General features: G+C 38.7%; 1 protein-coding gene across 1 annotated transcript in view; it reads right to left on the reverse strand.

Moving 5' to 3' along the window:
* Positions 1-1701: 1701 nt before the first annotated feature.
* The window catches only part of CCDC141 (coiled-coil domain containing 141), a 207312-nt gene continuing 196237 nt past the window's right edge, over positions 1702-12776 (reverse strand). Inside the window, exons 23-24 of the mRNA XM_007450727.1 lie at positions 4117-4973; positions 1702-1969 (exon numbers count right to left, since the gene is read on the reverse strand). Of these exons, the coding sequence (XP_007450789.1) occupies positions 1702-1969; positions 4117-4973 (1125 nt within the window). The remainder of the gene's footprint in view (positions 1970-4116; positions 4974-12776) is intronic.

Consider the following 12776-nt stretch of genomic DNA (forward strand, 5'->3'; position numbering starts at 1 on the left):
GAGACTATGAATTCCCTAGGATGCTGTATATATAAGCTTTTAATAGGTTTCTGTCAAAATTTTTAAGAAAATTAACAGATTAAATTTTTTCATTAAATTGAATACACAGCACAAGAAAATATATGCCAACTTTTTACTTATCCACACATTTCACATCTTCGGTTAATATCCAGTAACTTTTTAATACCAACTTGAATATATTAAATTTAAATATTTTTATTATTTGTAGACAGGCTTTACAGCAACATAATTAATGCCTCCCCTTCATCAAAAATCTATAATGAATATTCTTTCAACTAAAGATTTTACCCTAACATGACAAGGCTACGTTTAAAATCTAAAAACAAATGCCTCTCTTATACACGTTTATTTTTTAAAGGAACTAAAATGATGATCCTCTTTTCTGAATAATATATTTCAGAAAAGCATAGAACATTCTTTAATATTACAGTGATAATTATAAGAAAAGGATAGAATTTGCCTTATGTCATCCTATTATATACTTTTTCTCCCCCAAGATCTTATTAAATGTATCCCCCTGAGTTTAATTTCAAGTCTTTGAAAAAGATATAGTCTTAAGGAATTTAAGCTCCAATTCAGAAAACATCATTTTCTTATACAGAAATAGTTGGAAATCACATACTAACACCATCCTTTAATTTAATATTCAAAAGAAACAATATCTGAAAGAGAAACAGTGGGCAGAAGGCAGTGTGATGACAAATTACAGTAAGCAATACAATTACCCTTAGTCTTCATAGAGTACTTTCCATTTTCCAGATCTTTACAAGACATGAAATGAAAACCTTCAGTTGCCCAAGAGGTAGATGATGAACCCATTTGCCAAATGGGAAACTGAGGCACTACTATGCCTTCCCACAGGCTGTAAAAATGGTCAGCAACAGAATCAAGATTAGAAGCAGGAGAAGCCGGTTGCAGCTGTATACACGTGGCTGCCCAAAACATGTCAACGGAAGGACAGGAATACTGTTGGTCCACCTCTGCGGCTATGCTCTATCTTGCTCTGTGACACACACAGCTGATGGAAGTTTCAAACTCCATTTAAGGCTAACAGCACATCTATCCTCCAATGTCAAACCCATGAGATCAACAGGAGGAATGATTATTTGCAGTGCCATCCTCAGACTCAGGAATGTAGGCTATGTTGAAACTACATAGAATGTATTTCAATAAATGAGATCAAGACATGAAAAGCAAAATTAAAGGACATCTTATGCAATAATGAAAATTACAATTTTAGTTCAACATTTCTACTCTTATTCTACAAAGAGATGTTTATGCATACAGTTAAAAATAGATTATCAAACAACTGGATTTGAAATAAAACACATCTGCATGCTGATGTGAGACTTGATCTGCATGCTCTTAAATTAGGAGGGAATAAACATTGTATAATTTGACTGTGTTTTATATTGAACACATCTCTTTTGAGAATACAAAATGTATCCTTATTCACTGCTAATGATTTACTGAGCTCTTCAAATATATTAAAGCACTAAAGAAAATTTGATTATTTCACCGAGCAGTGGTATTCCAAAAAAGCAATACAGCCAGAATGGAGGTACACTTGGTGGGGGATGCTTAGCTGCGGATGCTTGGTGGGAGATGCAGGAAAATAAACAGCAGTATTGTTGTCCTTTAGGTTCATAAGAATGATGCCCATTGGTGACAACCGCGCAGTTACTGTGTGAGTAGCCAGTACATTAGGGACACGCTAACATAGATGACACTCAGCAGGATCCAGTTTATTCTTGTGATGGGCGGCCTGTGGTTACCTGTCACGTGGAGGATGACATTAGAAGAGAGAATGCCACTAGAGTTTTGGGCCCGAGCCACATAGAGGCCGGCATCTGCCTCGCATACCTTCGGAATGAACACCGAATGTCTTGTCTCCTTGTGTAAAACCTGCAAGTGCCCATCTGCAGACAATTTCTGGCCCTTCTTGTACCTGAAGCAGAGAGTCAGTTTTTAAAGTCAGGATCACTGTTTATTCACATCATTTCCAAGTTCTAACAAGCACTGCAATTCAGCCCATGACTACTGCAATATTCTCTAGCATTAGCGGGAACTCTGCAGCAACCACAAATTCCAGTGGGGCTGTTTATCCTTCAAGCAGAGGTTGTCAACTGGTAGCCATAGATGTGCTTGATGGGCTCAGACTGTGTTTTTTAAAAACTGAATTTTTGGACATTTACCAATTAGAATATTGCATACGAAAATTCAGATATCCAACTCCTCTTAAAAAAACTGGGCCATCTGGTCACACTGGGCCACCATTTGCTCATGGCAACAATGACCCCAAATGGGAAATGGCACCTTCTATTTGACCTGTGTCATTCTTTCAGCCACTATGAAACAGCAGCTTGTGACTCCTTGAAATCTATGGGAGAAAGATTCATCTTCCCCATCAGACTCATCCCGCGAGATCCACAGGAGAATACCAATGCACCGCTTTAGAGGAAGGTACTTACATAGCACTTCCTGGCGAAATGAGTTCATTTAATTTTTGTGAATTAATTTCATTAGAAGAAAATAATTTCTAATTATAAAAGGCATTTATTCAATTGGATTATTACTGTTAATGACACATTTCTAAGAGTTTCCTATCAATATGAGCACTTAGCTGCATCATTATACAAAGCAAATAATTTGTTTATTTTGTATACTCTAGATTCTTGTTTATTTATTTATCCCCATGTTCCTCCACACAAGAAGTGGTGACAAACCTGTAGCATTTTCTATTCCCATTGCCTAAGTGATAATTTTGCATTTTTCTGAGTGTCCTAAGAATGATTCCCTGATAGTTTGCCAGTTGTTAACTGAGCAAAGTTGTTGTAAATTCGAGGGCAAGATATTTTTTCACAATACTGCAGCAGTTGTTCAACAGTAAATACTAATCAAGTCATTTTTTGTGTGGACCAAAACAAGAAACACTTCAGACAACATTTTTCTTTGGAGTGAACTAGTATTTAATAATGAATTAAATGATGATATTAAATAATAAATTTACTGATATTTAAATTCCTAAATACAAAATTCCTGATCTGTAAAAAGCATGCAATTGTAAAAACAACAAAATAAGATAAAAAGCATAAATGGCTGCACTGTAACCCAAGTGCAATTTCTTTTAATAATCTGAGAAACGAACATTTTCTCATAAACTCTTTAGAGAGCTGATCCACACTTCAAGTACCACACACAATAATTGAAAGAGTTAATTTAATGTTTACTGAAATAGTATGATAAATAAATGCTATTTTACTTAGTTTATAAGTATAAACTCATGCTCACGTATTGGTAACTTTGTCCTCAAATAAATATACTTAAGGTTGAAAAATTGAAAAATTTCTAAACGTTTAAAAGTAACCCACATATTAAGAAAGTTAGAACTGCTTTTATGATAACAGTGATATAAAACCTGTGTTCTGCCATTTACTTTTATTAAAACAAACTGGCTAAAAATGGTGATGTGTCTAGAGTAAAACCACATTGTTCACAGCTCAGTTATTACATCACCTTTCAAAAATGGCTTTATTACCTGTCAGTAGAAGCAACTGTGAAAGAAATATTTTTATTCCATCTTTCACACTGAAGAAATGTATAAGAAGAAATCTTAGTGAGATAAACAAATATTACAAAAGTGGCATGTGTGACTCTGTTGGAAGAGGGAAAAGACGGAATTGGTAAATGAGAGAAAAGAGAAAAACCCAAATGTTTATGTTTTTTAATTGAATACCAGATGTTAAACCAAGTAAATGTCATGCTTATGACATTTAACAATAGGAAAGAAGTTCAAGCACAACCTTTAGAAATGCGGAATGTTAAACTGAAACCAAAAAATAGCACAACTAAGTTGCAGTGCTTTTGGAGTTGGTTAAATCATTATTTTATATGGTTACCTTTTCTTTAAGGGTATCAGCCATGTGGCTACAAAAATGAGAGTTGGGGGTCCAATGTGAGATTGAATCATGCAGCGTTGCAGTGACCTAGAATATTAATCAGCTACCCCTAAACCTTTAAGTTAGTGCACACAGAATGATTTGCTCAGTGATTCAACTTGTTTCTGTTGATGGCTTGTCATTATAGGCTACCCACCATGTCAGTGTAGGCTCTGGAAATCCTGTTACTTCAACTTCCAAAGTCACTGGAGAACCTTCCATGACAGTTACATTAGACAAGAGCCTGGAGAAATTAGGGGCCTGGCCAGCTAGGCTGACCATGCTGTTCTTTGCTGAGGTAACTTTAATCTCTTCTCTGGGAACCATTTGCCTCTGACAGGCCTGGCTGGGGCCTGGCTGAAACCCGAGGCCCGAGCATGCATCCTGGGAAGCATGCAGCCTATTTCGGGTTTTAGTGACGTTATTATCATCAGCATGCGTTTTCTCCGGTGTTTCTAGCAAACTTCCCTGAGCCTGGGGGTGCTGTTGCAAAGCTCGCGCATGCACTTCACTGCACATGCTCTCTGGAGGTTTAACACTGATTCTGTGGAAGTCAGTACTCTCTTCCAGAAATCTTCGGGATGTTAATGGGGGCTCAGCTCGGAACTGGGGGGAAGGGTTCTCAAAATGACTCGAAAATGTTTCTCTCTTATCATTGCAAGCATCAGCAAAAGCAGACGGTGGCGGAAGGCCAGATTCCGGGGCCTCCCCTGGACCGCTGGCCCCTGTCTGCATCCCGTGGCCGCTTAGGTGCCGGCGGAGGGACGGGAGGGCACGCGCCTCCAGCTCCATGTCAGACGGAGCGAGGAGGGAATTGGGGCTTCCCGGGAGCGGAGGCAGGGAGACGTCATCGGGCGAGACACAGTCATATTCTTCTCCTGAAAGCACATCCACGGGCAGGAGCAGGCCTTGGACAGCACCGTCTGGGCCGGGGACCAGCTGTTTCACTTCCCGTGGAAGCTGACCCTCTCCTGCTCTATTGACCGCCAAGTCGTCCGCTGGCTTGGCCTGCTCCTTCAAAATGGAAAAGTCAAAGCTTCCAGTTAGTGGTCGAGTTTTCTTTTTCCAGATCTCAAAGTCAACCTCAGAGAGACAACTTGAGAAGACCTGCAGTGAGTGACAGCTGGGGCCCTGGCTCTGGCCTTATAGAACTTGAAACTGTTTGTCTGCTGTAGCTCAGCACAGCCCTGTCCCATGACTAAGGAATCGGTGTAAACCGACCTCCAGCCTCTGAGTGAGAGGTGACAGACCTTGTGACACAGAAGAGAGAAAGCCCTGGTTCTCATCTCTCATGATGCAGTCTTGACTGGATCCATGTCTTTCCAATCATGATCTGAGGAGTCTTCCTCTGCCAGCAAATTCTGGTCTGGTTTATTTATCTGTCTACACTTCACAGGATTCGTGGCTCCCAAATATCAGATGTTCCCTTTTAGGTGATCCTCAGACCCTCCTAAAATAACCCTCCTTTTTTTCTCAGGAAAGCCATTCTTTCTTTTAAATTATTGTGGTAAAATATACACAACCTAAAATTTAGCATTTTAACCATTTTTTAAGTGTACAGTTCAGTGGCATTAAGGACATTCACGGTGTCGTGCAACCAACACCATTGTCCATCTCCAGAATCTTTTCATCTTTGCAAACTGAAACTCTGTGCCCATTAAAGACTAACTTCCCTTTCTCCCATTCCCCAGTCGCTTCTACTTTCTGTCTCTATGAATTTGACAACTGTAGGTATCTCATATAGAGAAAGCCAATTTTAATGACTGGTTTTATTTTCTAAAAGCCCCTTAGTTTTATTCTTACAATGAAAAATATCTATTGAGCACCTATTATATACTAGGTACTGTGCTAGGCATTGCAGAGATAAATGGTGAGTAAAAGTAAATATAATCCTTCCCTCTTGGAGATGACAGCCTAGCAGGGAGGTAGATATTAAGGGAACAATCCCATGTTGTGGACTTTCACAGGAGAACACACCAACATACAGTAGAGGAACACTTGCCACTTGTCTTTCTGTCCCATGTGGAGCATAGGTCATTCTACGAGACTGGGAAGAACAGTGATCCATCTCACACTGTTCTAGTATTTCTCTCAACTCACTGACATCCATCTCTGGTTTGAGAAGAGGTTCAAATAACCCTTCTGGCATAGACTCAAAAGAATATTGAAGCTGAAAGGGATCTCATTGATCCCAACCTACTTGTTTTACATCCACTTCATTCTTTGCCTTTCCTCAGCATTTTGGGCACATTTTCCCTTAATTAACAATTACTGGTTTTTGTCCTGTGGCTACTACTTGCACATGAGAAAGTTATGTCTTGCCTTGACTTTGAGTTCTTCATTTTAGTCCATAGTCCTGTTCTCGACATATACTTTACAGGTGATTTTTGAGAAATAAATGTGTTTTCAGGTTGAAGATTAGAAGCAAACCAAAACAATGTTCCTTCTACTATCCCACAGATATGACTTACCCTCAGAGAAAGCATAATTCCAGCTGAGAGAAAGTGGTTTCCTTCAGCCATTTAGAAGAAGTTTAAACCCTGGGTCTAAAGCCAGAAGTTCTTAAAAGTTTATCTCATTAAAAAAATTACTAATGGGATAAAATATGTGCAAATGATGCGATCAACAAGGGCTCATACAACTCAACAACAACAACAACAAAAATCTCCCAATCGAAAAATGGGCAGAAGACCTTAACAGACATTTCTCCAAAGAAGACGTACAGATGGCCAATAGGCACATGAAAAGATGCTCAACATTGCTAATTATTAGAGAAATGCAAATCAAAACTACAATGAGGTATCACGTCACACCAGTCAGAATGGCCATCATTAAAAAGTATACAAGTGGGCTTCCCTGGTGGCGCAGTGGTCGAGGGTCCGCCTGCCGATGCAGGGGACACGGGTTCGTGCCCCTGTCCGGGAAGATCCCACATGCCGCGGAGCAACTAAGCCTCTGTGCCACAACTACTGGAGCCCACATGCCTAGAGCCCACGTGCCACAACAAGAGAAGCCTGCACACCTCAAAGAAGAATGGCCCCCACTTGCAGCGACTAGAGAAAGCCTGCGCAGAGCAATGAAGACCCAACACAGCCAAAAATAAATTAATTAAATAAAATTTTTAAAAAAGAACGAAATCATGCCATTTGCAACAACATGGATGGACCTAGAGATTATCACACTGAGAGAAGTAAGCCAGACAGAGAAAGACAAATACCACACGCTATCACTTATATGTGGAATCTAAAATACGGCACAAATGAACCTATCTATGAAATGGAAACAGAATCACAGATATAGAGAACAGACTTATGGTTGCCAAGGGGGAGGGAGCTGGGGGGAGGGATGGAATGGGAGGTTGGGGTTAGCAGACGTAAGCTATTGTACACAGAATGGATAAACAACAAGGTCCTACTGTATAGCACAGGAAACTATATTCAATATCCTGTGATAAACCAGAATGGAGAAGAATCTAAAAAAAAAAGAATGTGTATATATGTGTAACTGAATCACTTTGCTGTATAGCAGAAATTAACACAACATTGTAAATCAAATATACTTCAATTAAAAAATACTAAATAAACACATATTCCGTAGGGAATGCCCCTCCTTCTTTTGGTTTTCCTGCCACAGCTTAGTGCCTCTCCTTCCATCTCTCCCTGAATGTAGAATGTTTATTTTCCTTTTCTCAGGGACTTTGATCCTACAACCTCCTGTTCAGACTAAGGATCTCCTCTATGCCATTCTGACAGCCTCTGTTTGAACACTTTTTCTGAATGAGTGCTTTCTTTGAAAAGAAGTTTATGCTTTATTTGTGTTAAGAATAACTTCCTGTATTTACCACAGGATTCCCTCAGTATCCACCAATACATCAGAACTGGCCTCTTGGAATGACATAGAAGATGTATGACTGCTCTCCTTTTAACAGCCCTTTGACTATTTAGAGAATTGGTCTGCAACCTCCAGGTCTTATTCTGCCTTAATTCCTGGAACTTTCTTCATTCTGGTCACCTTCGGAGGTCCCACTTTAATGAGCTACAAACTCCTTCATGGGAGGGCAGGGACATTTGTTGATCTGAGGGTCATGCAGGGGCAGGCAACTCCTCAATGACTTCGATGGGTAACATAGGCCCCTCTGGAAAAGAATAATGTTTAAAAATTGAAATTTTGCAACAGGCTTAGGAGAAATTTGGATAAAAGTCTGGGCTAGTCTCCCTACTCCTCACTCGCTCCTGGGGAGGAAGTGACTTACCTAATTGTGGGTTTGGAAGAAGAGACTGAGCCTGCTCAGCTCTGTCTCTTTGAGTCCCTCTCTTTTGGATGTGCCTTCCATCAAGTGGGTGCATCCACACTGGCTCTAATGCATGAAAAACCTCTGTAAGGGAAGCCTGTGTTGTCTAGCTGTGCACCCAAGTGGCTAGATAGACAAGTCTGTCTCAACCAGAGATGAAGTTTGGGGAAACCCACTAGAAAAGTCCAAGCCCTGTCCCCCAGTCCAGCTTTTACTGGTTACTGATTCCTGACTCCTGTGTCTCACTTTCAAATGGTGCTAAACTCAAGAAGGTAATCCAAGGATATTACTTTTTTTCACTCCCTATAATTCCTGAAGTAGAAAAATACTTTCCACCAAAAATACACTACCGGATAACTTCCACTGACAATGAGAGAGTTTTCTCAAATCTTTTTCTAGAAACATTTCAACTTATATTTATTTCCAGGATTTACTTACTTTTCAGGTGGAAAGTAATCAGTGGAATCATCTCCTTGATCTATATGATATGTTTTTATGAAAGTGACTTTATTAGTTCTTTGTTTGTTTTTATAAGAGTCACACGGGACTTTTGATTCACAATGTTTTTAATCAACTAAAATGTCCTATTTCCTCTGTCTGTTAATACCACTGATAAAAGTGTTGAACACTGCAGAGTTTAGGACAAAGCCAACTGTCTCCCCAGGGCAAGGCAAACTGTCTTCCAGGTTGACACTGATGAACTATTTAACACGCTTGGGCACAATTATAACCTGACCAAACGCCCATTCAATTCACATTTCTCCACTTATCTTAAGAGACATATCGTGACTGTGTTTATCAAATGACTTCCTGAAATCACAATAAATTTTGTCTATGGCACCAACCTAGAGTTTTCTATTAAATAATCATCTCTGAAAGCAAAATAAGGTGAATTTAGCACAAGTTTTTCTGAGTAAATCCATGTTGGCTTTTGACACTTCCGTCTTTATTCTCAAAGGCAAATAAGCGTTCAGTTTTTAAGTCACTATGGAATTTTACAAAAATCACTTTTAGAACTCACTGAACTATAGTTTCCTGGATAGACTAGTTTTCCTTTATGAAAATGGTTTCCAAACATTCACATATACCAACTATCTTTTATATTTCTCCACCATAAAGCCATTTTTTTGCTATTAGGAGAAAAAAAGTGTGTTTGTGGGTGTGTGTGTGTTTCCAGAAAGGGGTAGATAAATCTGTGTATCTCAGCACAGACAGGGAATATTTGCATCAATCTGATGAGTTCTGGCAAAGTGTCTGGGAAACTGATTTAACTCACCAAAACATAGCTCATTCTCAATTTCTTTCTCGTATAGGCTTGGCTGCTCTTTGTCTTCGCTGATTCCTTTTTCTTTTCCCACCTTCTAAAAACATGAATGACGTGTAATCTTGTCTTTAAGTTCTCTAATCTTCTCTATATACTTTTCCATTCAAAGATCTCACCCTATGAGATCTAATGATCATTAACTTTTAATTAATATTATATCTAATGATCATTAGCTTTTAATTAATCCTAAATCTATAGCCTTAGATTGTATCTGTCAGGATTTCTGAACTTTCATTTCCACTGATGGACATAATCACTTGACTCCACAATCATTGCCCTGTAGGCAAACAAACTGAGCATCTGGAAGAGAAAATATGATACTCTACATCCATTGAACTAAGTGTGTAGCACCAGTTCTCCAAGTCCGTAGGGTGGGGAGCCATGTTTGTGGTAAATTTAAGGGAATTCCACAAGACTTTATCTTCTAAAATATCTCCACAATAGGTAATCTTATCTTGGTTTATGATTTAATGAAGGGAAGTGGATAAAGAAAGATATTGAACATAGGGCTTGGTCTATGAAAGGCTTTTCTGGGGAAGGCTCTTGGAAGGGGATTTGGGCAGTCAAGGGGTGACTTGGTACCTTTAAGCACTTGGGGAGGACAAGGTAAGAGAGAACAGAAAGGTGGTGAAGAACCTTTTGCCCTTCCCTTTATTTTCCAAAGCAAATGTCTCAAGAACATCTTACTCTGCCTACCACATGATCAGGATTACTGGAAGAGGGCCCAGGGACTGTCCTCACCCACTTTGATAAGAGCACTCCACTGAATTGTTTGCTATGAAAGCACTTCCATGCTACTACTTTATTAATCACTGTGTAATAGATGAATGGAAAGAGGGAAAAAATTTGGCATGGGAATCTACAGTATCATTACAAAACAGCTTATTTATATGCAGCAGTTTCTTGGAGCTCCCTTTTGGTCTTGTGAAAAAAGTTACATGGCTGAAATTCAGGAGAATTGGGCTGCCTGCCCAGTTCTGACACTATTTCCTGTGAATTTTTGAGGGCAAAATATTTAATCTTTTTGGGCCTCAGTTTCCTCAACTGTAAAATGAGATTTGATCAGATGATTGTTAAATCCCTTCTAGCACTAGAATTCTGTAACTCTAAATGCTGGTTTCATAAGCCTTACATAGTTCTGTGATTTTAGGCAAGGCTTTTAATAGTCTGTGCCTCTGTTTAACCTTAGGGGTTTTTAGATATTCCTGTGGATTCAGCTTCAGTGCTCACCTTAGGGAGTAAAACACCATCACTAATCTGTTAGCAGTGCAATGGACTGCTTAATTCTACCAACTGTATTTTTTGGGTCAGAAAAATGAGAAGCACTTTACTATCTCCAGGAAAAAATCCTGTGATGAACATTTTCTTGTAATAGTTTGGTGGAATTGTTCTTTCTGAGTCAAATAATTTTCTGAGGAAGAACAATACCATTTAAGGGTATTAAAATTGAATGCAGTGATTCCCACATAAGCTTTTCACTTGGTGCTTCTTGTTATCTGCCCACATGGTGTTTCATGAACTTGTTACAGCTGACCTATAATATAAATGATAGAGACAATAAGAGGGTTAACGTGGTTGAGCTGTTTGAAAGTGAAGATTACTGCTGCCCTTTCATTTTGCCAATTGCACTAGAACATATACATGAAATGAGGTCAATGAGAGATCTTAGTGTAATTATGGATTTTCACTTTTATCCTAAATATCTGATGATCTATCATGTCTTTTAATTTACGTTAAAGTAAAAGTGATTTCTCAATGAAAGAAAATCTTGCTTTTTTATTTAAAGGAATCTGTTTCTTTAATTTTTTTCTAAGAAAAATAAATAAAAACAAGAAAGCCATTTTTACTAAGTATAAATGAGTGTGTTTGCTTTGGCAGCAATAACTTTTGTTTCTACTCTTACTAAATGTGTGTGGTTGACAATGTAGAAAAGTGTGCAGAATGAAAACATAAATAATATGTTGTTGGATTTAGTTAAGAAAATGTGATGCATTTAATGTTATTCTTTATTATTTCGACTAGTTAGTCTCAGTCAAGGTTGATTTTGCTCCCCAGGGGCCATTTGATAGTTTCTATAGACATTTTTGGTTGTCATAACTGGGTGGAGAGCGGGTACTGCCGTCATGTAGTCCATCGAGGCCAGGAGTGCTGCTAAACATCCTACAATGCACAGGACAGCACCCACAACAAAGGATTCTTTGGGCCAAAATGTCAGCAGTACCGAGGCTGAGTAATCCTGGTTTAGACAATCAGAGTAACCAAAGATCATCTGATATAAGGCTAACGTCCAACAAGATGATCAAGGTGTGGCAGCTTTCCTTTGCCTCAGAGAGGAAGCAGGGTTTAAATGCTACAAGCCCATCCCACGAAAAAAGTCAGCTTGCTTAATTAATGGTACTTGCTGCCTGGTGGTTGTATAATTGCACTAGACCTTGACATAGATTTAACCTGCAGAAAAGGACATATAAAGAAGCTCTTAAGTACTGTATTTAGTTTAAGAAAAGGTAAGTCTTTCTCCATGAGATGACTGCAACAAGTGGGGAGAATTTTTTTAAACTCTCATGTCACAAAAAATATATTTTATTTTATTTGGGAGCAGTTGAGAAAAATGTCAACTCTGCTTGCTCTTTCAGTTCCTTGGGAGAGACACAAACATTGGGAGCAAACTTGGCAAAGCATAAAGTCAAGAGCTAATTATAGTCCAGCAGCTATGAATAGATAGTGAGCAACTTATACTGAAAATCCATCATGGTGTGATTTAAATAATGCTTTTGAAACGCATATGCAGTTCTTGCTACGCATATGCAGTTCTTGCTACATGCTTAATTTATCTGTAATGCATAGGCTTTAAAATAATTTAACATTTCTCTAAATACTTTAGTATTTATATTTCAGTTGCATTCTATGTTTTAGGACATATGAAATATCATCTTAGAGGTAGATTCTATGGGAACAAGATACAATCTATCAATAATTTCATGTATTAAGGTTTTCCAGGGGGTAGTGTAAAACAACGAAGTCATAACTTGGTGGTACGATAAAGATGGAGAAGTAAAATTTGAAGTTGGGATTGAAAGGCAGCTAAAGATGGGAGAAACAAAAATAGTTTGGGGAGATGGTATGGTGTTTGAATGGCTGTCCCAATTCCACTGTGAAATGCTATGGCTCCAGTATTCAGTGGGAGGGACTCAGAGGGGAAGAG

Source organism: Lipotes vexillifer, unplaced genomic scaffold (assembly GCF_000442215.2).
Source record: "Lipotes vexillifer unplaced genomic scaffold, Lipotes_vexillifer_v1.1 scaffold29, whole genome shotgun sequence".
NCBI classification, from domain to species: Eukaryota; Metazoa; Chordata; class Mammalia; order Artiodactyla; family Lipotidae; genus Lipotes; species Lipotes vexillifer.